This window comes from Lepisosteus oculatus, chromosome 4 (genome assembly GCF_040954835.1).
Source record: "Lepisosteus oculatus isolate fLepOcu1 chromosome 4, fLepOcu1.hap2, whole genome shotgun sequence".
Taxonomy (NCBI): Eukaryota; Metazoa; Chordata; class Actinopteri; order Semionotiformes; family Lepisosteidae; genus Lepisosteus; species Lepisosteus oculatus.
In genome coordinates, this window is record NC_090699.1 from 3,427,512 (window position 1) to 3,449,218 (window position 21,707).

At 52.1% G+C, this 21,707-nt stretch overlaps 3 protein-coding genes across 5 annotated transcripts in view; 2 read left to right on the forward strand and 1 right to left on the reverse strand.

Moving 5' to 3' along the window:
• Window positions 1–21,707, forward strand: part of LOC138238041 (E3 ubiquitin-protein ligase TRIM39-like) — a 373,132-nt gene that overhangs the window by 269,687 nt on the left and 81,738 nt on the right. The window lies entirely within an intron of this gene.
• LOC107075987 (butyrophilin subfamily 1 member A1-like) overlaps window positions 1–21,707 on the reverse strand; it is a 97,307-nt gene that overhangs the window by 30,101 nt on the left and 45,499 nt on the right. The window lies entirely within an intron of this gene.
• LOC138238064 (uncharacterized) lies at window positions 524–20,189 on the forward strand. 2 transcript variants are annotated; one of them, XM_069187918.1, is made up of 10 exons: window positions 524–939; window positions 3,954–4,150; window positions 4,437–4,835; window positions 13,032–13,085; window positions 16,711–16,764; window positions 17,737–17,771; window positions 17,918–18,025; window positions 18,325–18,504; window positions 18,580–18,612; window positions 19,816–20,189. In XM_069187918.1, the coding sequence occupies exons 2-10, from the start codon at window positions 4,060–4,062 to the stop codon at window positions 19,906–19,908; spliced, it is 1,047 nt and encodes a 348-aa protein (XP_069044019.1). In that variant the 5' UTR covers window positions 524–939; window positions 3,954–4,059; the 3' UTR covers window positions 19,909–20,189. The 2 variants fall into 2 exon arrangements, with proteins under 2 accessions (XP_069044019.1, XP_069044020.1); XM_069187919.1 differs by having other exon boundaries at window positions 3,959–4,150.

Here is a 21,707-nt window from a genome sequence, read left to right on the forward strand (position 1 = left end):
TTATATATATTTACTTACTAACTATATACATCTAGTTACAACTCTGCAGAGATTTGGTTGTTTTAACTGTACCTCACGGCTTCCTAGTCCCTACTGCCCATGCGCAGGACGCTGAACCCGGAGACACCGCGAACTAAGAGGCAGCGCCATCTAGTGGATTTGGCAAAACAGACAGCTCTTCACCACTGGGTCACACATTGCATTACTCTTCTGGAAACTCCACTCAGAGCGCTTTACAGGTCATGGGGATCCCCTCCACCCCCACCGGTGTGCAGCCCCACCTTTATGCCGTGTTGTTCACTTCTTCCTGTGTTATTTATTATGTCATTTGATTTTGTAACTTTTATTCTCTTTCCTCACGGTGACCTTGCAGAAAAACAAACAAACCCCACAACAACATTTCATTGGCAGCCATCGCTGCCGTGGGCCGGATTGACGTGCGTTTGACAAATAAATCAACTCTGAACTTCGAGCTGTATTCACGATTTTAGATCAGTTTCAGATTTCCCTCGAACTGTTTGACCAGAAAAAAAAACCGAATATGAACAATAAAAAGTGGACCCCAAAATGAGACCCCCGCTTTTACATAGAACAGTGTCGTATCTACATATTTATCCGATATTTTAACTGGCCAAAGTGGCCTTTTTTTGTGGATTTTATACGGATTGGCCGTCGGCAGTCACTCCGGTGTTAGGACGACGGCCGACAGCGCCACATCGCGCCCGTGTGGTGTCTTTTCAAGACGGTACCGCGGGGACACGGCGGATGAACAGGACACCGGCACCGCGGGGACACGGCGGATGAACAGGACACCGGCACCGCGGGGACACGGCGGATGAACAGGACACCGGCACCGCGGGGACGCGGCGGATGAACAGGACACCGGCACCGCGGGGACACGGAGGATGAACAGGACACCGGCACCGCAGCCTTAAACTCGTGAGTTATACTTCCGCGTTTCAGTCCAGCTCAGACGCATCGTATAGCGGGCAGGCGCTCGTCGAGTTGGTGATACAAATATCGATCTGCACTCCCAGAATGGGTATCGGGTCTGGGGTGCGTGTTCACAGGGACGTGGGATTTGCCCGGGGGGATAAGGGGGGCTAGGACGATTTAATGGGGGTCTATAAGACGTCAGCCAGCGCTTTTCGGCGAGCTCGGGAGCAAGTCCGCATTACTGTTAAAGGATCTGGTGGATCACCGGATAACAGCGCCACATTGCTCCACAGGATCACACAGCCCAGGGAGCTCTGCAGAAGAAAAAGACTGGATGATCTGAAGCAAATATTGGATAACTCATAAGGTTAAGGAGGTATCATCGTATTGTTGTGGGAACTTCTTCCTCAGAGGGGCAGGGCACAGTCTTGTGCAGATTCAGTTTTATTGAGCCCAGTAGGTCCGACAACGCGCGCCGGGTCTGGCCCGCAGAACAGACACACTGCAGGGGTCTCCCAGCTCTTATATACAGCCAGGGGAGAGTCTGTGTCACGATCTGAGAGCTTGTCCTGTTCTCTGATATGTCATTACTTCTGGTCCTGCTCTGTCTTGCTCTCGGTTCTGTCCTCTGATAGGCAGCAGACATTGGTCTGCTGTGTCCTGTTTGTGGGTGTTGTTTGTGGGTGTTGTGAGTGATGTGCAATGTCTTTCTTATTTTTTGTAATAGAATAATGTGCAATGTCTTTCCTCTCTTCTTTTCTTGCCTTCTATTTAAACGGGGACAATAAAATCCGATCTCTCTGTCTTTTCCCTCGTGTGACAGTCGTCGTCCCTGTGCTGAAAAGCGACCATGAATCTGGGGCTGTTAATAGGAATTTCTCAAAGTGTGTAAGACGGATAGTTCCGGTCCTGAAACCCGATCGGTGGGCACGCCGTGCCATGTCCTCCGTTATACACACAGCCCGGAGGAGTTTGGACTTTTTAACTGTGTGATAAGGAAACTAAGGTTGCTGCTGGAAGATGTGCAAGAACACACCTGTCCTTTGAGGACTGAGGGACACTCTGACTGTGTTACTGCTGTACACTACACAGTCACAAAGAACAAAAGAGCACATTGTCACAACTATTATAAGTAACTACTGAGAAATCCAGATGCAATAGGTAACACCTGTCTATATGGCCAGCAGCCAAAGCACCCTGCAACTCTCAACTGGCAGCCCCACTGGACCTCAGCAGGTGTGAGCCTGGTCAGTACCTGGATGGGAGACCTCCTGGAAAAAACTAAGGCTGCTGCTGGAAGAGGTGTTAGTGGGGCCAGCAGGGGGTGCTCACCCTGCGGTCCATGTGGGTCCTAATACCCCAGTATAGTGACAGGGACACTATACTGTAAAACAGGCGCCGTCCTTCGGATGAGACGTAAAACCGAGGTCCTGACTCTCTGTGGTCATTAAAAATCCCAGGGCGTTTCTCGAAAAGAGAAGGGGTGTAACCCTGGCGTCCTGGCCCATTTCCCATTGGCCCTTACCGATCATGGCCTCCTAATAATCCCCATCTATGAATTGGCTTCATTACTCTCCTCTCCTCCCCACTGAGAGCTGGTGTGTGGGGAGCGTTCTGGCGCACTATGGCTGCCGTCGCATCATCCAGGTGGGGCTGCACACTGGTGGGGGTGGAGGGGATCCCCATTACCTGTAAAGCGCTTTGAGTGGAGTGTCCAGAAAAGCGCTATATAAGTGTAAGCAATTATTATTATTATTATTATTATTATTATTATCATCAATGATAAATAACAGTCAATCAAATCAATCGAATAGGCTTTTAAAGACTGCTGTTGGGCGTAGATATAAAAGCTTGGATTCTCAGGTTTTGGATACTGGATTTATATGATTTTATATGACTTATATGATTATAAGATCTATGATCTTTTTTGGGTCTCTTTGTCGCGCTCTTTTTGGACTCTTTGTGTCGCGTAGTTGAAGTCATGTTCATTCTTGGACATGATCACACGCTCGCTTACAAGCCAGGGGGGTGATGTCCGTCGTAGTGGAAATAAGAACGAACCCAGTTCTGACGAGGGACAGCGCTGGCGTGATATCCTGGCGGGCACTGGGACCAGCCGCAGTGGGCGCGCTCCCGACGAGCTGGGGGCAGGACAGTTTTTCCCTGCAGGTGGTGCGAGCCGGCTGGCCAGCGCGGTGACATCGCCGCCCTCCCCGGCGAATTTTCTTTTCTATTTGTTTTTATTGATGCTTAACAGAATAACAAAAATTACAATACGAACAAGAGCACATATAACAATTCGAGACAAGAAGGTCGTCGGGGGTACATACGACTACGTCAATTCAAGTTATGAGAAAAGATTAAACAAATGAAATACAAATTATGTCCTTCCTATCTTTGCATTTCGAAATAGTCTGCAAATACCCCCTTATTTCCATTTTAAAATGCTCAGACAAAGGGCTCTTCCCAGACCACTTCATTTTATGTATGTAATAACGTGGCGTTATAATAATTAAACTTATTACACACTGCATTTTAATATTGTTTTCGATGGGGCTGAAACTCTTCCCTGTGAATAGCAGGGGCCGCAGCCGCTGGGCTGAGGGGAGATCTCTCTTTAACTCAGCCGGCTGGGTCCCTGTTGAGTGACGCCGGAGGCCAGGGTTCGAGTCCCTGGCGGGTACCCCTAACCCCTAATGACCTCTGACCTGTCCTCATCGCTCTGCTCTCCTCCCCACTGAGAGCTGGAGTGTGTGGGAGCGGACTGGAGCATCATCCAGGTGGGGGGACACACTGGTGGTGGGGGTGGAGGGGATCCCCATGACCTGTAAAGCGCTCTGCGGGGAGTGGGAAAAAAAATGTGGATGATGCCCACTAAATATTGTATAACTAATACGGTTAGGGAGGTTTCATACAAAATAATTCATCGAATTTCCCCGGTTAAGACTCTTGTTCTCCAGCGATTTAAAATTCAAATAGATGATAAATGTGTTTGATTTATTGTGGTTCTGTCCCAGGGTAGAAACTTTCTGGACCGAGTCGGGCACACATCTTCAAAACGAGACCCATGCGGATATTTGTTCCTGAAGAAAACGACGCGACGCGAAGCCCCAGCCCCGTCGGATGCGAAACGGAAATAAAGTCTGTAATCGATGTCATGATGATAAGGGCACGACACTGCAGGGGTCTGGGAGGAATCCCACGCCTGAGCGCGGTAAGACGGATGCAGAGGAGTACTGTATCTCCAGGCTCTTCCACAGCGTAAACATGAGAAAGCGGGTGCGGACGTCACCTGTGTTTCATTCGGTTCAACTTTTTTCATAATTGGAAATTATTTTACACTGTGTAACCCCCCCGCCCCGACGATGTTTGTGTCTGGAAATATTATCTATCCTCCTGTTTGGATTCTATTTTCTGGCGGGGGTATTATTTGTGCATGAATAAAAACATTTTTACAAGGTGATGACTGTTATCATCATCATCATCGCCGTCGCGAACAGGAAGACCCCGCTCGGCTCTGCTGCAGAGGAAACGAAAGCGAAAGCTGATGTCCAGGAGCACGATGGCGGCGGCGGCGGCGGCGGCTGCGCCCGGGTCCGAGGGCGCGAAGCAGCAGCACAAGACGGTCCAGGACGTGCTGGTCGAGGCGCTGGACAACCTCACCCGCGACGCCAGGAAGCGCTTCCGGACGAAGCTGTGCGACACGGAGTTCAGGTTCGACGGGCTGGCGCCCATGACGTGGGAGCAGGTGGAGAAGGCGAAGCACAGCACCGACCTGGCGGCGGCCCTGCTCCGGTACTACACCGAGCGGCGCGCCCTGCCGCTGGCCGTCAACGTGATGACCGCCGTGGGCGAGAACCAGCTGGCCGAGACGCTGAGGGAGGAGGCCGCCAGGAGAGGTCGGGGCTCGGTCCTGCCGTCTCGCCGGACTCGTCCGTTTTGAGTGTGAAGTTATGGGCAGAGGGTGAGGGGGGAGAGAGAGAGAGGAGAGAGGAGCTCATTGCTTTATCAAGTTTATTGTCATCATACTCACACACAGGTCTAGGGTGTAGTGAAATGCTATTTAGCCACAGTAGCTGTACAGGAAACAACAACAATACAATTGTGTAAGAAAAGACGGAGACAACAGGCAAAGTGCCACACAACAACAGGAAACCGGCAGTGTGCCACACAACAACACATCATGTGCAAAATAACAACAGGTAACAGATAATGTGCACAACAGCAATAGATAATGTGCAAAACAACAACAGATAATGTGCACAACGTTCTTGTCTGTTTTGAATGTGAACTTCTGGGCAGCCAGGGAGAAGGGAGAAGAGAGAGGAGCTCATTGCTACAGATGCAGCCATTCAAAATGCGCGGTAAAAACCCTCGGTACGGTAACCTACCCACAAGCCACCGCGGGGCACCGGAGCATACCGCAGGGCAAGTGATTGGCTGGCCAAAATGACCGACAGGGGCACTCGTGGTGCATTGGTTGGTAGTGCAAAGATTTAATCATTTAATGTCTTTACTGTGCACATTTTAATCCGCTTAGTTTTGAATATTTATATGGATTTTACCACTAAAGGGAAATTTTAGTAGCTGAGCATAAAAAGAAGAGGAGCATAACGCATCTGAAGGTCATAAACGATATTAATTTAAAACATTATGTATGTAAACTGTACTGTGTATGGCTGGTCTTGGTAGTTTAAAGAAAAAATACACACCAGTCTTCCATTTCTCCCTAAACATTTTAAGCATGAAAGTTTTATGAAACGGTACCCAAATATGCGATTGCTGTATAGAATGAATTTTAATTAAAAAAAAATATTTAACACGAACATTAAGCTGTTTACATGTTCCGCCTGAGAACAGTCACCTGTTGCTACCCAACGCAGAATGGTGATTGGCTGACACCATCTGACACCCCTCTGATTGGAGAAAAAAGACGTGCTGGTTTGCTATACATACTGTACCAGGAAGAGGATTTCTTTCAATTCAAAACGTGTATTTTAAAAGTTTAAGAAGTAAAAACCTTACAGCGTACACAGATTTCTAAACTGATCAGGATCGTTATCTTTGTCTTATGCATAATAATGTTCACCGCTCTGTCCAGCAAATTAATAATAAACTTTATTTTATATAGCTTTTTAAACGAATAAGTAATTAGATTGCTCATAAACCTAATCACTTGCTTTTTCTTTTTGTTTAGGCTCAGATTTCAACTATAGATCGTATTATTAATAACCATAATAACAACCAACCAACAAAAACAACCATATAAACATAATACCAACCAAAAACATAGATAACAACCACAATACAAAATCAAATAATCAAACCATTTTACACTCGCAAAGTCCTCCAATTATCATAATCCCGCCCCTTATGCAAAACCAAACCTTCCTCCCATCCCAGTTTATCCTGTTTATCATAAACAAAATCCACCTCAATTTTCAACATAAAGCATTACACAAAATCAATACCTCAACACTCCATACTCAACAACGATAATTCACAAACAGCCAGAACATGTAACTACACATTCCCAAACATACCCAAACATAGCCCCGCCCCTTATGCAAAACCAACATCCCTCCCCTGTTCTCTCTCTCCCCTGGCGGTTGTAATTGTTTTTATTTTCAAATAAATTTTAGCAAAGTCATGTATTTTAAAAATCTTAAGATTTTTCTATTTATGTCTTTATTTAGTGGTTTCATTAGTGACAAAGGCTAAACTTTCTTGGAAAAATGTCTTTTATGTAAACCATGTTTGCTATTAATTCATTCAGGGCTAAAATATTGTAACGCAACGGGGGCTCAGGCGGGCACCCTTGCCGCATCTGGTCGGCCCAAAGTATAGGTGGCTCGAACCCGGGACTTCCGCGTCTCTCTGCAGCGACCTAGCCCCGTGAGCCAAAGAGAGATCTCTCCACAGCCCAGTAGCTGTAGTCCTGCTATCACAGGGAAGGGCGGTGACGTCACCCGCTCTGGTACGCCGGCTCTTACACAGTACCTGTCGGCCGTAAGCGTTACAATATGTTCATTGTCTTCTAATGAAAGAAGGGTTCCTTTCGCCGTAGTCGGGAGCCTAGCCTTTAACTAGTAAGTACTGTATTTACTGGGTTTTTGAGGGGGGGGTGTCTTTCGCTGGAAATCTCGCCTCCTACTTTGAAAATACCCGTGAAACCGGTTCAATTCGTCACAGCCAGCACTCCTGCAGAGAGTTGGGTTGTACTTGCAGTGCATACAGTACACGCGTTATGCTCTTCGTTAATGTCTGTGAAGTTTTATTTAATCTCTGAGCCATACTGATTCTTCTGGAAGCCAGTTTCCGCCAGGGAGTAAAAAAAAAAACACACTATGGTATTCTCTCCAATGCAGTGCAGTTAAAAACATACCTCTGATGCTGCTCCTAAATGAATATCGTTTATGACCATCAGAAGCTTTATGCTCCTTTTCTTTTTTCCAGTGGATTGAACAGGGAGAGGCATTTCATGATGTACTTTTCACTGATGAAACAACAGTGGCTCTGGAACAGTTTTCAACCAAGTCGTTTTATAAAAAGGGGAGATATGTACACGTTACTGAAGCTAAAAGTTTAGCCTTTGTCACTAATGTAAACACTAAATAAAGACATATAGAAATCCCATTTTTAGGATCAGAGTCTTACATGTGGTTATTTCGAAAACGTTTGTACGTGCTCCTTCTTACCATGTTACTGTTTACCGTTACTGACCATATTAAGTTTAAGTGCCTGTGGGCACTTTTCCTGTCCGTGGGGGGTGGACCGTCTTTCATTAGAAGGTTAGTCTGTTCTACTCTGAGAATGTAGAGGCGGTGGGAAGTGCCCGCGGTCATTTAATTAGTATTAAAATTTTAGTTATCTTTCTAGTTCACAGGTTTGCATGCATAATTTAATTTTGAAAGCCACTGAGACATCAGGTACTACTGTTGTATTTATGAAAAAGAAACAAAACAAAAAACATACTAACAACTGTGCCATCCTACTCCTTAGTTAATACATTTTATTCATAAACAGTTAACATTGTTAGCAAAATATTTTGAATTATATTTAACCCTATTTTTTCTTTAGTTTTGTATTTAACTTATTATATGATAGTCAGACTTAATGTATATTAATGTATATTTGAACAATGAAAATATATTTTTACAAGATTTTACATTAAGCACTTAAAATTAATATGGTTAATAATAGTAAACTGTAACATGCTGTTACAAGATCGGTTAACTGCGAAGAAAATCCTTTCAGAGAAAATGTTTCAGGTGTGAAGAACAAACCTGTTCCCACACACCCTGCCCCCACTACCATTAGAATATACACAAACATTTTAGCGTTTCATTCTGAGCAGAAGACCCTCACACCTGAAGAGTGCTGGCTGTGACGAATTAAACCAGTTTTACAGGTTTCAATCACAGATTGGGACTCAGTAAAGTAACACACAGCGCCACTGGATTTGATAATACTGTACCTAACCAAAATCCGCAATATGGAAACAGAACCTAATTGTTGATAGATGATGTACTCGTAACATTTTTTCAAGACGAACTACAACATTTAAAAAATGACTTGTATGTACTTGATATCTCTAATCAATCCACGGGTTCCAGCACAAAACGAAACTAAAACGCATACCGTTTCGCGCTTCTTATTAGTTGCTCAAAAGTAATTTGACCGTATGAAATGCATAATATAAACCTAGAAACATATACGTGAGCAGTAGTTAAGCACTGTAGTATCGGTGTTAAGACATACCTCTCAAATACTGTAAATCAAGTTAAAAATATCTCAAGACCGATTCTGGTCGTAATGAAACCATGTTTCGTGTATGTTTTCTTTTTCATCTTGAAATAACTCATTTCTAAATACCTTTTTCACTGTTAACATCTTGTAGCAACTTTGCGACAAAATATACACTCTGACAGTTCATCCTGCTACCAACATTAAATAAAACAAATCTTAAGATTTCTATATTTATGTCTTTATTTAGTGGTTTCATTCGAAGCTTACAATGTTTAGGGAGAAATGGAATACTGGTGTGTATTTTTTTCTTTAAAGTACCGAGACCAGCCATATACTGTATGTTTATGTTAAGATTTCCCTTCAGTGGTAAAATTAGATATGAATATTCAATACTTAAACGGGCACAGTTAAGACATTAAATAAACATATACATATTGTATACAGTACAGTTTGCATACGGTAATATGTTTATGTTACGCGATTAAAAAATAAATAAATAAAACTGAAAGGTCCAGCACCAGCTGGATTTGAACACACAACCTGCCAGTTGGTAGTCACACACATAGACCAGTAGGCTACAAGACAGCTCGCATAAGCAGGCAGGCGAAACAGCCCTACACAGCCCTGCCGCAGTACACGGATATAATCATACCGTTATTAAATTCTTGAGATACGCGATTCCATATTATATTCCCTTTTAATCAAATTCTAAAAGTATGCTTGTTGACTCCGGTATCACGTTAGTTAAAGACTTCAAAGCTTACAATGTTTAGGGAGAAATGGAATACTGGTGTGTATTTTTTTCTTTTCATGATAGGTGTCGCATTTTAAATCATTTTCGTAATTAGAAATTATGAAACGCCCTGTTAAAAGCAAGGAAGTTTTTATGCCCGTTGAAGTAAAACAAAATGCCTGACAAAGTATGGCTTGGACAGATTCCAAGTGCTTGTACAAATGTGCTAAAGAAATTATACTTTGAGTATACAGCTTGTCCAAAGTCATCCATTATTAATACTATTAGTAATATCTTCAGTAAAGGCTTTGATGCATAAATATTTCTGATAAAGGTAGGTTGTGTACTTTTGTCCAACTGAGCAATCTTGCTTTCATAAAATATACCAACATTTGAATGACTGATGATTAACATGCTGTAATACACAGTTCAAAATTAAAGGCTCGAATGCTGTACATGAGAGGTTAAGCTCCCCCTGGCGGTTTTACAAGGCGACGCTGGATAGTTAGTCACGTGACACACGTGATACCGCGTGATACCCCGGTGGGCGTGTCGCGGTATGCCGTGAAATACCTCACCCATTTTGAATGGCTGCATCTGTATATCAAGTTTGTTGTCATCATACTCACACACAGGTCTAGGGTGTAGTGAAATGCTATTTAGCTACAGTAGCTCTCAGACGGTAAGCAGCACAGGAAACAACAACAATACAATTGTGTAAGAAAAGACAGAGACAACAGGCAAAGTGCCACACAACAACAGGAACCAGGCACTGTGCAAAACAGCAAGAGTTGTGCAAAATCACACGTCATCAGAATGAAAAGGATGTGAAATTATGGGGAGTGAAGGTCTTGACCTGTGAGGCAGAGGCAGGTGTCAGTGTGATGGAGAGAGAGGCACTGTGAGGTTCAGAGGCTGGGAGTTTACCAGTTTGACAGTGCGGGGGTAAACACTGTCTACGAGTCTGGTAGTCCAGGCCTGGATGCTCCTGTACTGTTTTCCAGATGGTAGAGGGTCATACAGTCTGTAGCTGGGGTGTGTGGGGTCTTTGATGATGCTCAGAGCTTTCCTCAAGCACCGTCTGTCATCAATGTCCTGTATGGATGGGAGGGCAACCCCAGTGATGGACTGGGCAGTGTCCACCGCCCGCTGTAGGGCACTGCGGTCAGCAGTACCTCAGTTGCCATACCACACTGTGATGCAGCCTGTCAGTGTGCTTTCTCTAGTGCATCTGTAAAAGTTAGTGAGGATCTGGGCACATATCTCAGCCTCCTTCAACCATCTGAGGAAGTACAGGCGCTGTTGCGCTTTCTTGATCAGACAGGTGGTGTTGAGAGACCATGTGAGGTCCTCGGTGATACGGACGCCAAGGAATTTGAAGTTACTGACCCTTTCATTTAGATGGGATGTACAGATAGATAACACTTTATTGATCCCGTATTAGGGAAATTGATTGATCATTACATTGGCATCCTGATTCGCGTTGATCTCTGGGGACAGACAGAACACGACAGATAAAACAGTACATCACAAACAAATGAATAAATCAGAACAGGAACAATAAACAAGTTGTGGGACAGTAAAATGGGGTCGTGAGATGAGAAGGGCAGGCTGGTGGACTATGGAGACAGGTCATGGTCTGTTGAGGAGGTGGACTGCAGTGAGACAACAGGTGTTCCTCAGTCTGGTGCTCTGTGCTTTAACAGTGCAGTACCGCTGGTCAGAGCACAGGGGAGCCGGGCTGGGTGTGACTGTCAGGTCTGCCTGCGTCCAGTGTCTGTGTCCAGGCTGTGGTCTCTGAGCCTGTCCTCTCTGGACAGCCAGGTCTGCCTGTGTCCAGTGTGTGTGTCCAGGCTGTGGTCACTGAGCCTCTCCTCTCTGGACAGCCAGGTTTGCCTGTGTCCAGGCTGTGGTCACTGAGCCTGTCCTCTCTGGACAGCCATGTCTGCCTGTGTCCAGTGTCTGTGTCCAGGCTGTGTCACTGAGCCTGTCCTCTCTGGACAGCCAGGTCTGTCTGTGTCCAGTGTGTGTGTCCAGGCTGTGGTCACTGAGCCTGTCCTCTCTGGACAGCCATGTCTGCATGTGTCCAGTGTGTGTGTCCAGGCTGTGTCACTGAGCCTGTCCTCTCTGGACAGCCAGGTCTGTCTGTGTCCAGTGTGTGTGTCCAGGCTGTGGTCACTGAGCCTCTCCTCTCTGGACAGCCAGGTTTGCCTGTGTCCAGGCTGTGGTCACTGAGCCTGTCCTCTCTGGACAGCCATGTCTGCCTGTGTCCAGTGTCTGTGTCCAGGCTGTGTCACTGAGCCTGTCCTCTCTGGACAGCCAGGTCTGTCTGTGTCCAGTGTGTGTGTCCAGGCTGTGGTCACTGAGCCTGTCCTCTCTGGACAGCCAGGTCTGCCTGTGTCCAGTGTCTGTGTCCAGGCTGTGTCACTGAGCCTGTCCTCTCTGGACAGCCAGGTCTGTCTGTGTCCAGTGTGTGTGCCCAGGCTGTGGTCTCTGAGCCTGTCCTCTCTGGACAGCCAGGTCTGTCTGTGTCCAGTGTGTGTGTCCAGGCTGTGGTCACTGAGCCTGTCCTCTCTGGACAGCCATGTCTGCATGTGTCCAGTGTGTGTGTCCAGGCTGTGGTCACTGAGCCTGTCCTCTCTGGGCAGCCAGGTCTGCCTGTGTCCAGTGTGTGTGTCCAGGCTGTGGTCACTGAGCCTGTCCTCTCTGGACAGCCAGGTCTGCCTGTGTCCAGTGTCTGTGTCCAGGCTGTGTCACTGAGCCTGTCCTCTCTGGACAGCCAGGTCTGTCTGTGTCCAGTGTGTGTGCCCAGGCTGTGGTCTCTGAGCCTGTCCTCTCTGGACAGCCAGGTCTGTCTGTGTCCAGTGTGTGTGTCCAGGCTGTGGTCACTGAGCCTGTCCTCTCTGGACAGCCATGTCTGCATGTGTCCAGTGTGTGTGTCCAGGCTGTGGTCACTGAGCCTGTCCTCTCTGGGCAGCCAGGTCTGCCTGAGTCCAGTGTCTGTGTCCAGGCTGTGTCACTGAGCCTGTCCTCTCTGGGCAGCCAGGTCTGCCTGTGTCCAGTGTGTGTGTCCAGGCTGTGTCACTGAGCCTGTCCTCTCTGGACAGCCAGGTCTGCCTGTGTCCAGTGTGTGTGTCCAGGCTGTGGTCACTGAGCCTGTCCTCTCTGGACAGCCAGGTCTGCCTGTGTCCAGTGTGTGAGATACAGGGGTCACTGAGCCTGTTCTCTCTGGACAGCCAGGTCTGTCTGTGTCCATTGTGTGTGTCCAGGCTGTGGTCACTGAGCTTGTCCTCTCTGGACAGCCAGGTCTGTCTGTGTCCATTGTGTGTGTCCAGGCTGTGGTCACTGAGCTTGTCCTCTCTGGACAGCCATGTCTGCATGTGTCCAGTGTGTGTGCCCAGGCTGTGTCACTGAGCCTGTTCTCTCTGGGCAGCCAGGTCTGCCTGTGTCCAGTGTGTGTGTCCAGGCTGTGGTCACTGAGCCTGTCCACTCTGGACAGCCAGGTCTGCCTGTGTCCAGTGTGTGTGATACAGGGGTCACTGACGGGAGGCACACAGGAGACTCTCTCTCCTTTATTGCTCCTCTTGACCTTCTCTCCTCTTTTCTGCTCCAGCCCCGAAACGGAAGCGCCGTGCAGCTGACCCCTCTCCAGCGGTCAAGCCTGAAGGTGAGGGGCGCGCCCCGTCCGTCCTGTCCAGAGCAGGGGCGCCCCAGTGCACCCCAGTCCACCCAGCCCCTGCTCGGGGTTCGGCCTTGTTCCAGCAGAAGCAGCGCTGATCGCTGCCCTCGGCTCCGAGACCCCTCTGTCACTGGTGGGGGGCACACGGAGCACCAGCATGGCGCCACAGCAGAGTCTGCGTGTCCCCCCTGTGCTCGTGTGGGGATCCCCCCCCCAGCCCAAAGACAGGCTGGGGGTGAAGTGGCTTCTGGTGTCCATATGCATGTCCTGTGATGGGCTGGTGTCCTGTCCAGGGTGTGTGTGTGTCCTGTGATGGACCAGTGTGCTGTCCAGGGTGTGTGTCCAGGCTGTGGTCTCTGAGCCTGTCCTCTGTGGGCAGCCAGGTCTGCCTGTGTCCAGTGTGTGTGTCCAGGCTGTGTCACTGAGCCTGTCCTCTGTGGGCAGCCAGGTCTGCCTGTGTCCAGTGTGTGTGTCCAGGCTGTGTCACTGAGCCTGTCCTCTCTGGACAGCCAGGTCTGCCTGTGTCCAGTGTGTGTGTCCAGGCTGTGTCACTGAGCCTGTCCTCTCTGGGCAGCCAGGTCTGCCTGTGTCCAGTGTGTGTGTCCAGGCTGTGGTCACTGAGCCTGTCCTCTCTGGACAGCCAGGTCTGCCTGTGTCCAGTGTGTGTGATACAGGGGTCACTGAGCCTGTCCTCTCTGGACAGCCAGGTCTGCCTGTGTCCAGTGTGTGTGTCCAGGCTGTGGTCACTGAGCCTATCCTCTGTGGGCAGCCAGGTCTCCCTGTGTCCAGTGTGTGTGTCCAGGCTGTGGTCACTGAGCTTGTCCTCTCTGGACAGCCTGGTCTGCCTGTGTCCAGTGTGTGTGTCCAGGCTGTGGTCACTGAGCCTGTCCTCTCTGGACAGCCAGGTCTGCCTGTGTCCAGTGTGTGTGTCCAGGCTGTGGTCTCTGAGCCTGTCCTCTCATGACAGCCAGGTCTGCCTGTGTCCAGTGTGTGTGTCCAGGCTGTGTTCACTGAGCCTGTCCTCTCTGGACAGCCAGGTTTGCCTGTGTCCAGGCTGTGGTCAGTGAGTCTGTCCTCTCTGGACAGCCAGGTCTGCCTGTGTCCAGTGTCTGTGTCCAGGCTGTGTCACTGAGCCTGTCCTCTCTGGACAGCCATGTCTGCCTGTGTCCAGTGTCTGTGTCCAGGCTGTGTCACTGAGCCTGTCCTCTCTGGACAGCCATGTCTGCCTGTGTCCAGTGTGTGTGTCCAGGCTGTGTCACTGAGCCTGTCCTCTCTGGGCAGCCAGGTCTGCCTGTGTCCAGTGTGTGTGTCCAGGCTGTGGTCACTGAGCCTGTCCTCTCTGGACAGCCAGGTCTGCCTGTGTCCAGTGTGTGTGATACAGGGGTCACTGAGCCTGTCCTCTCTGGACAGCCAGGTCTGCCTGTGTCCAGTGTGTGTGTCCAGGCTGTGTCACTGAGCCTGTCCTCTCTGGGCAGCCAGGTCTGCCTGTGTCCAGTGTGTGTGTCCAGGCTGTGGTCACTGAGCCTGTCCTCTCTGGACAGCCAGGTCTGCCTGTGTCCAGTGTGTGTGATACAGGGGTCACTGAGCCTGTCCTCTCTGGACAGCCAGGTCTGCCTGTGTCCAGTGTGTGTGTCCAGGCTGTGGTCACTGAGCCTATCCTCTGTGGGCAGCCAGGTCTCCCTGTGTCCAGTGTGTGTGTCCAGGCTGTGGTCACTGAGCTTGTCCTCTCTGGACAGCCTGGTCTGCCTGTGTCCAGTGTGTGTGTCCAGGCTGTGGTCACTGAGCCTGTCCTCTCTGGACAGCCAGGTCTGCCTGTGTCCAGTGTGTGTGTCCAGGCTGTGGTCTCTGAGCCTGTCCTCTCATGACAGCCAGGTCTGCCTGTGTCCAGTGTGTGTGTCCAGGCTGTGTTCACTGAGCCTGTCCTCTCTGGACAGCCAGGTTTGCCTGTGTCCAGGCTGTGGTCAGTGAGTCTGTCCTCTCTGGACAGCCAGGTCTGCCTGTGTCCAGTGTCTGTGTCCAGGCTGTGTCACTGAGCCTGTCCTCTCTGGACAGCCATGTCTGCCTGTGTCCAGTGTCTGTGTCCAGGCTGTGTCACTGAGCCTGTCCTCTCTGGACAGCCATGTCTGCCTGTGTCCAGTGTCTGTGTCCAGGCTGTGGTCACTGAGCCTGTCCTCTCTGGACAGCCAGCTCTGCCTGTGTCCAGTGTGTGTGTCCAGGCTGTGTCACTGAGCCTGTCCTCTCTGGACAGCCAGGTCTGTCTGTGTCCAGTGTGTGTGTCCAGGCTGTGGTCACTGAGCTTGTCCTCTCTGGACAGCCAGGTCTGCCTGTGTCCAGTGTGTGTGCCCAGGCTGTGGTCTCTGAGCCTGTCCTCTCTGGACAGCCAGGTCTGCCTGTGTCCAGTGTGTGTGTCCAGGCTGTGGTCACTGAGCCTGTCCTCTCTGGACAGCCAGGTCTGCCTGTGTCCAGTGTGTGTGTCCAGGCTGTGGTCTCTGAGCCTGTCCTCTCTGGGCAGCCAGGTCTGCCTGTGTCCAGTGTGTGTGTCCAGGCTGTGGTCACTGAGCCTGTCCTCTCTGGGCAGCCAGGTCTGCCTGTGTCCAGTGTGTGTGTCCAGGCTGTGGTCACTGAGCCTGTCCTCTCTGGACAGCCAGCTCTGCCTGTGTCCAGTGTGTGTGTCCAGGCTGTGTCACTGAGCCTGTCCTCTCTGGACAGCCAGGTCTGTCTGTGTCCAGTGTGTGTGTCCAGGCTGTGGTCACTGAGCTTGTCCTCTCTGGACAGCCAGGTCTGCCTGTGTCCAGTGTGTGTGCCCAGGCTGTGGTCTCTGAGCCTGTCCTCTCTGGACAGCCAGGTCTGCCTGTGTCCAGTGTGTGTGTCCAGGCTGTGGTCACTGAGCCTGTCCTCTCTGGACAGCCAGGTCTGCCTGTGTCCAGTGTGTGTGTCCAGGCTGTGGTCTCTGAGCCTGTCCTCTCTGGGCAGCCAGGTCTGCCTGTGTCCAGTGTGTGTGTCCAGGCTGTGGTCACTGAGCCTGTCCTCTCTGGGCAGCCAGGTCTGCCTGTGTCCAGTGTGTGTGTCCAGGCTGTGGTCACTGAGCCTGTCCTCTCTGGACAGCCAGGTCTGCCTGTGTCCAGTGTGTGTGTCCAGGCTGTGGTCACTGAGCCTGTCCTCTCTGGACAGCCAGGTCTGTCTGTGTCCATTGTGTGTGTCCAGGCTGTGGTCACTGAGCTTGTCCTCTCTGGACAGCCATGTCTGCATGTGTCCAGTGTGTGTGCCCAGGCTGTGTCACTGAGCCTGTTCTCTCTGGACAGCCAGGTCTGTCTGTGTCCATTGTGTGTGTCCAGGCTGTGGTCACTGAGCTTGTCCTCTCTGGACAGCCATGTCTGCATGTGTCCAGTGTGTGTGCCCAGGCTGTGTCACTGAGCCTGTTCTCTCTGGGCAGCCAGGTCTGCCTGTGTCCAGTGTATGTGTCCAGGCTGTGGTCACTGAGCCTGTCCACTCTGGACAGCCAGGTCTGCCTGTGTCCAGTGTGTGTGATACAGGGGTCACTGACGGGAGGCACACAGGAGACTCTCTTTCCTTTATTGCTCCTCTTGACCTTCTCTCCTCTTTTCTGCTCCAGCCCCGAAACGGAAGCGCCGTGCAGCTGACCCCTCTCCAGCGGTCAAGCCTGAAGGTGAGGGGCGCGCCCCGTCCGTCCTGTCCAGAGCAGGGGCGCCCCAGTGCACCCCAGTCCACCCAGCCCCTGCTCGGGGTTCGGCCTTGTTCCAGCAGAAGCAGCGCTGATCGCTGCCCTCGGCTCCGAGACCCCTCTGTCACTGGTGGGGGGCACACGGAGCACCAGCATGGCGCCACAGCAGAGTCTGCGTGTCCCCCCTGTGCTCGTGTGGGGATCCCCCCCCCAGCCCAAAGACAGGCTGGGGGTGAAGTGGCTTCTGGTGTCCATATGCGTGTCCTGTGATGGGCTGGTGTCCTGTCCAGGGTGTGCGTGTGTGTGTCCTGTGATGGACCAGTGTCCTGTCCAGGGTGTGCGTGTGTGTGTCCTGTGATGGACCGGTGTGCTGTCCAGGGTGTGCGTGTGTGTGTCCTGTGATGGACCAGTGTGCTGTCCAGGGTGTGTGTGTGTCCTGTGATGGACCAGTGTGCTGTCCAGGGTGTGTGTGTGTCCTGTGATGGACCAGTGTCCTGTCCAGGTTGTGTGTGTGTCCTGTGATGGACCAGTGTGCTGTCCAGGGTGTGTGTGTGTCCTGTGATGGACCAGCGTGCTGTCCAGGGTGTGTGTGTGTCCTGTGATGGACCAGCGTGCTGTCCAGGGTGCGTGTGTGTCTCCTGTGAAGGACCCGTGTGCTGTCCAGGGTGTGGGTGGGTGTGTGGGTGTGTGTGTGTGTGTCCTGTGATGGACCGGTGTGCTGTCCAGGGTGTGTGTGTGTCCTGTGATGGGCTGTTGTCCTGTCCAGGGTGTGTGTGTGTCCTGTGATGGACCGGTGTCCTGTCCAGGGTGTGTATGTGTCCTGTGATGGACTGGTGTCCTGTCCAGGGTGTGTGTGTGTCCTGTGATGGACCGGTGTGCTGTCCAGGGTGTGTGTGTGTGTGTGTGTGTGTGTCTTATGATGGAGGAACTCACACCCCCCCCCTCTCTCTCCCCCAGCTCCCACTGCCAAGACCCCCAAAACCACCGAGGAGGTGAGTCCTGCGCTCGTCGGGCCCCTCCCTGCGGGGGTTGGAGTGGGTGGGGTGTGTGTCCTGAGCTGGGCTCCTCGTGCCAGCAGGGACACGGGCCTGGTGAATGCGGCGTCTCTCACGGAGCCCGCCTTCGTGTCTCCTCACAGAGAGCGACGGTCGCCCAGCTGCTGGACTTTCCCGTGAACTCTTTCCCACCGCCTGTGGCAGTGAGGGTGGTGCAGAAATCCAAGCAGATTCCCTACGTCGATGCTCAGGTACGCGAGCCGACCGTGATCACGCCCGAGTTCAGCTGAGGACTCCTGCTGCTCAGGGTCTGAGGGCGACTTCTGGGCCACACCTGAGCTCGGGCCGGGCCCCTCCTGAACTCACCTGAGCTCGGGCCGGGCCCCTCCTGAGCCACACCTGAGCTCGGGCCGGGCCCCTCCTGAGCCACACCTGAGCTCGGGCCGGGCCCCTCCTGAACTCACCTGAGCTCGGGCCGGGCCCCTCCTGAGCCACACCTGAGCTCGGGCCGGGCCCCTCCTGAACTCACCTGTGGTCCTGTGGTTGACAGGAGAAGAAGAAGAAGAGAGTCTGCATGTCGCTGGCCGACCAGGAGGGGGCGATCAGGGCGACGGCGTTCGATATGCAGAAGGCTTGCCTCCTCAGAAAGAACAAGTTCTTCGTCCTGAAGGGCTACAAGATGAAAGAATTCAAGGGCAAGCCCAGCCTGGCCATCGGGGAGAGGACGGAGGTGCGTCCGACGGAGCAGTGGAGTGTGTCTGCAGGGTGACGGCAGGGCCTGCTGACCTCTCTCTCTCTCACTCAGATCGTCGAAATGGAAGAGAAGATCCAGGTGCCCAGGAAAGTGCTGAACCAGGCTAAGAATATATACACAACCTGATCAGCCGAGCTTGTCCAGTCCCACTTCCCTGAGCCGGTCCGGTCCAGTCCTGCGTGACGCTGCCCCTTCCTCAAGCTGGTCCATTTCTGATCCCGACCACCAGTTCCTGACTGGATCCACATCGTGCACCTCCTCCTCCTCCAGCAAGCTGGTCCGGTCGGGTCCTGCCCCAGATCCTGGCTATTCCAGGAGCCACCCAAGACTGCCCGAGCTGGCCCGGTCCAGTCCTGCGTGGTCCTCCCCCTACTTCCCCAAACTGGTCCAGTTCTGACCCCGATCCCAGGTCCTGACCAGACCCACTACTCACGGGAGAATCTGAGTCCTCTGTAAAACTCCATTTTCATCGTGTGTCCAGAATTCGGCAGCCAGAATCCCCACCAGGCCCAGTGCAGGTGATCCCATCACTCCTGTCCTGGAGTCCCTGCACTGGCTTCCTGTCGGGTTTCATATCGCCCCACAGCCTGAGCTCTTTTACATCGTCTAATTCTGCTCTCCTGTCTGTCCCCCAAGACTGTCCTGTCACCCCCAGAGTGTAGATGTCTCCTGCTGCACCCCAACACTCAGGAGCTGTACCCCAGGGGTATCAGAGAGCCCCCCAGCCTGAGCTCTTCCACATCGTCTAATTCTGCTCTCCTGTCTGTCCCCCAAGACTGTCGACACTCTGGGGGTGACAGGGACTTCTCCTGCTGCACCCCAAAGCTCAGGAGCTGTACCCCAGGGGTATCAGGGAGCCCCCCAGCCTGAGCTCGTCCACATCGTCTAATTCTGCTCTCCTGTCTGTCCCCCAAGACTGTCGACACTCTGGGGGTGACAGGGACTTCTCCTGCTGCACCCCAAAGCTCAGGAGCTGTACCCCAGGGGTATCAGGGAGCCCCCCAGCCTGAGCTCGTCCACATCGTCTAATTCTGCTCTCCTGTCTGTCCCCCAAGACTGTCGACACTCTGGGGGTGACAGGGTCTGCTCCTGCTGCACCCCAACACTCAGGAGCTGTACCCCAGGGGTAACAGAGAGCCTGAGCTCTGTCACATCCAGACTCACAAGCCTCTTCGTTACCAGTTCCGTCGGCCCCGTCAGATCCCTGCACTGGTTCCAAACCCTTCTTGTCCTGCTGCGATACTCCAGTTCGCAGTCATGCTCCTTTTCTCCTTTTCTCACCTATAAAGACTTCAGAGGTGCCTTCTCCCAGATTCGGCACGAGATGAAGTCTCATCGATTGCCCTCGCCGGGCCCCGCGGGACCAGAGCCGACCCGTGACACACAGGATTGACCGGCTGTGTTTGAGAAACGAGAGCTTTTTCTGGGGTGGCGTCGTGACCGTCCACCTCCTGGCTGACCAGCTGCAGGGCGGCTCGAGAACGGACGAACGGACGGACGGATGGGGAGGTCACTCCGACGCTGGTCTCTCTGGCCTGGGGGGGGGGAGGGGGAATTATGGTCAACCCACCCACCCTTGTCCATCTCTGTCGACACCCTGCACCCCCATCTCCTACACCCCAGCAGCGCTGGAGGACAATAAATGTTTTTTAAACAATAAACAGATTTGTTTGATGGTGTTTTGTTTCACCCAAGTGACGGTCATCCTTCTGGTCCACCCCAACTGGATTTGAACCATCAGACCAGCTGTCCTGCCAGTCCCACAGGACGGCACCCCCGTTTAAGCAAAAAACACAAGACGTTCATGTCGGTGCCAGCAGCCAGGTTACCCTGCAGCTCCCAGCAGGGGGCGCTCTCTCCCAGCTCCCAGCCCACTGGAGCCCAGCAGGGGGCGCTCTCTCCCAGCTCCCAGCCCACTGGAGCCCAGCAGGGGGCGCTCTCACCCAGCTCCCAGCCCACTGGAGCCCAGCAGGGGGCGCTCTCTCCCAGCTCCCAGCCCACTGGAGCCCAGCAGGGGGAGCCTGGCCAGTACCTGGAGGGGAGACTCCTGGGAGAGGGGTGAGTGGGGCCAGCAGGGGGCGCTCTCTCCCTGCGCTCTGTGTGGTCCTGATGCCCCAGTCCAGTGATGGTGAGCTATAAAAGACTAGGGCTGGACACTGACGGGGACACTGGAGTGGAAGAAGGCTCCGTCCTTCAGATGAGACATGAAACCGGGGTCCTGACTCTCTGTGCTCATGAACAATCCCGGGGTGTCTCTATAAAAGAGTCGGGGTGTTACCCCGGTGTCCCCCTGGTCTTGACCAGTCTTGGCCTCCTAGTAACCCCTAATGACCTCTGACCTGTCCTCCTCGCCCTGAGAGCTGCTGTGTGTGAGCGCACTGGTGGGGCTCCACACTGCTGCTGCTGGAGGGGATCCCTACCACCAGCGGGGTGTCCAGAAAGGCGCTATATAAGTATAAGGCTATTATTAATAACCCCTGATGACCTCTGACCTGTCCTCATCGCCCTGAGAGCTGCTGTGTGGGGAGAGTACTGGAGCATCATCCAGGCGGGGGTACACACTGGTGGGAGAGGAGGGGATCCCCATGACCAGTAAAGCGCTCCGAGTAGAGTGTCCAGAAAAGCGCTGTAGGAGTGTAAGGAATTACAAGTGTCAAGCGACGCTGCGCGTCAAAACCCCTTGATCTAACTGGGGAGAAAAATAAGTCTCCCGCGATCACCACGGCGGCGCGGTTTGTCCTTCGCGCTGCGCCGTAGTGCGGCTCACGGCGTTGCCCCGGTAACCGCCTCGGCAACCCTTCCGGCGCGACGGTCTGAAAAAAAAAAACACACACAACGGGGCGAAACGGATTCCGAGGAATTAAAACCGTAACAGCGAGAACTGGCCCTTAAATCCGATTAAAATCAAGTCACGGCGCCCTGAAAGAAAGAAAGTGTCGCGGGAAGACGCCTGGGGGTGGAGCGGCGCCAGTGCGGGAGGTAGTGTTTGTGTACGAAACGGGTCTCGTAAACGAGAAATCAAGAGAGAGATTAAACTGTTCGAGGTTGTAAACGACACGACAGCGCGGAAAAACGGGGGGTATCTACCGTGAGAGGCTATGACACGGCATGGTGAGGACCTTACCTCCGACCCGATCGGCTTCGGACACCGGAGCACATTTAAAAAAAAAAACAACAAC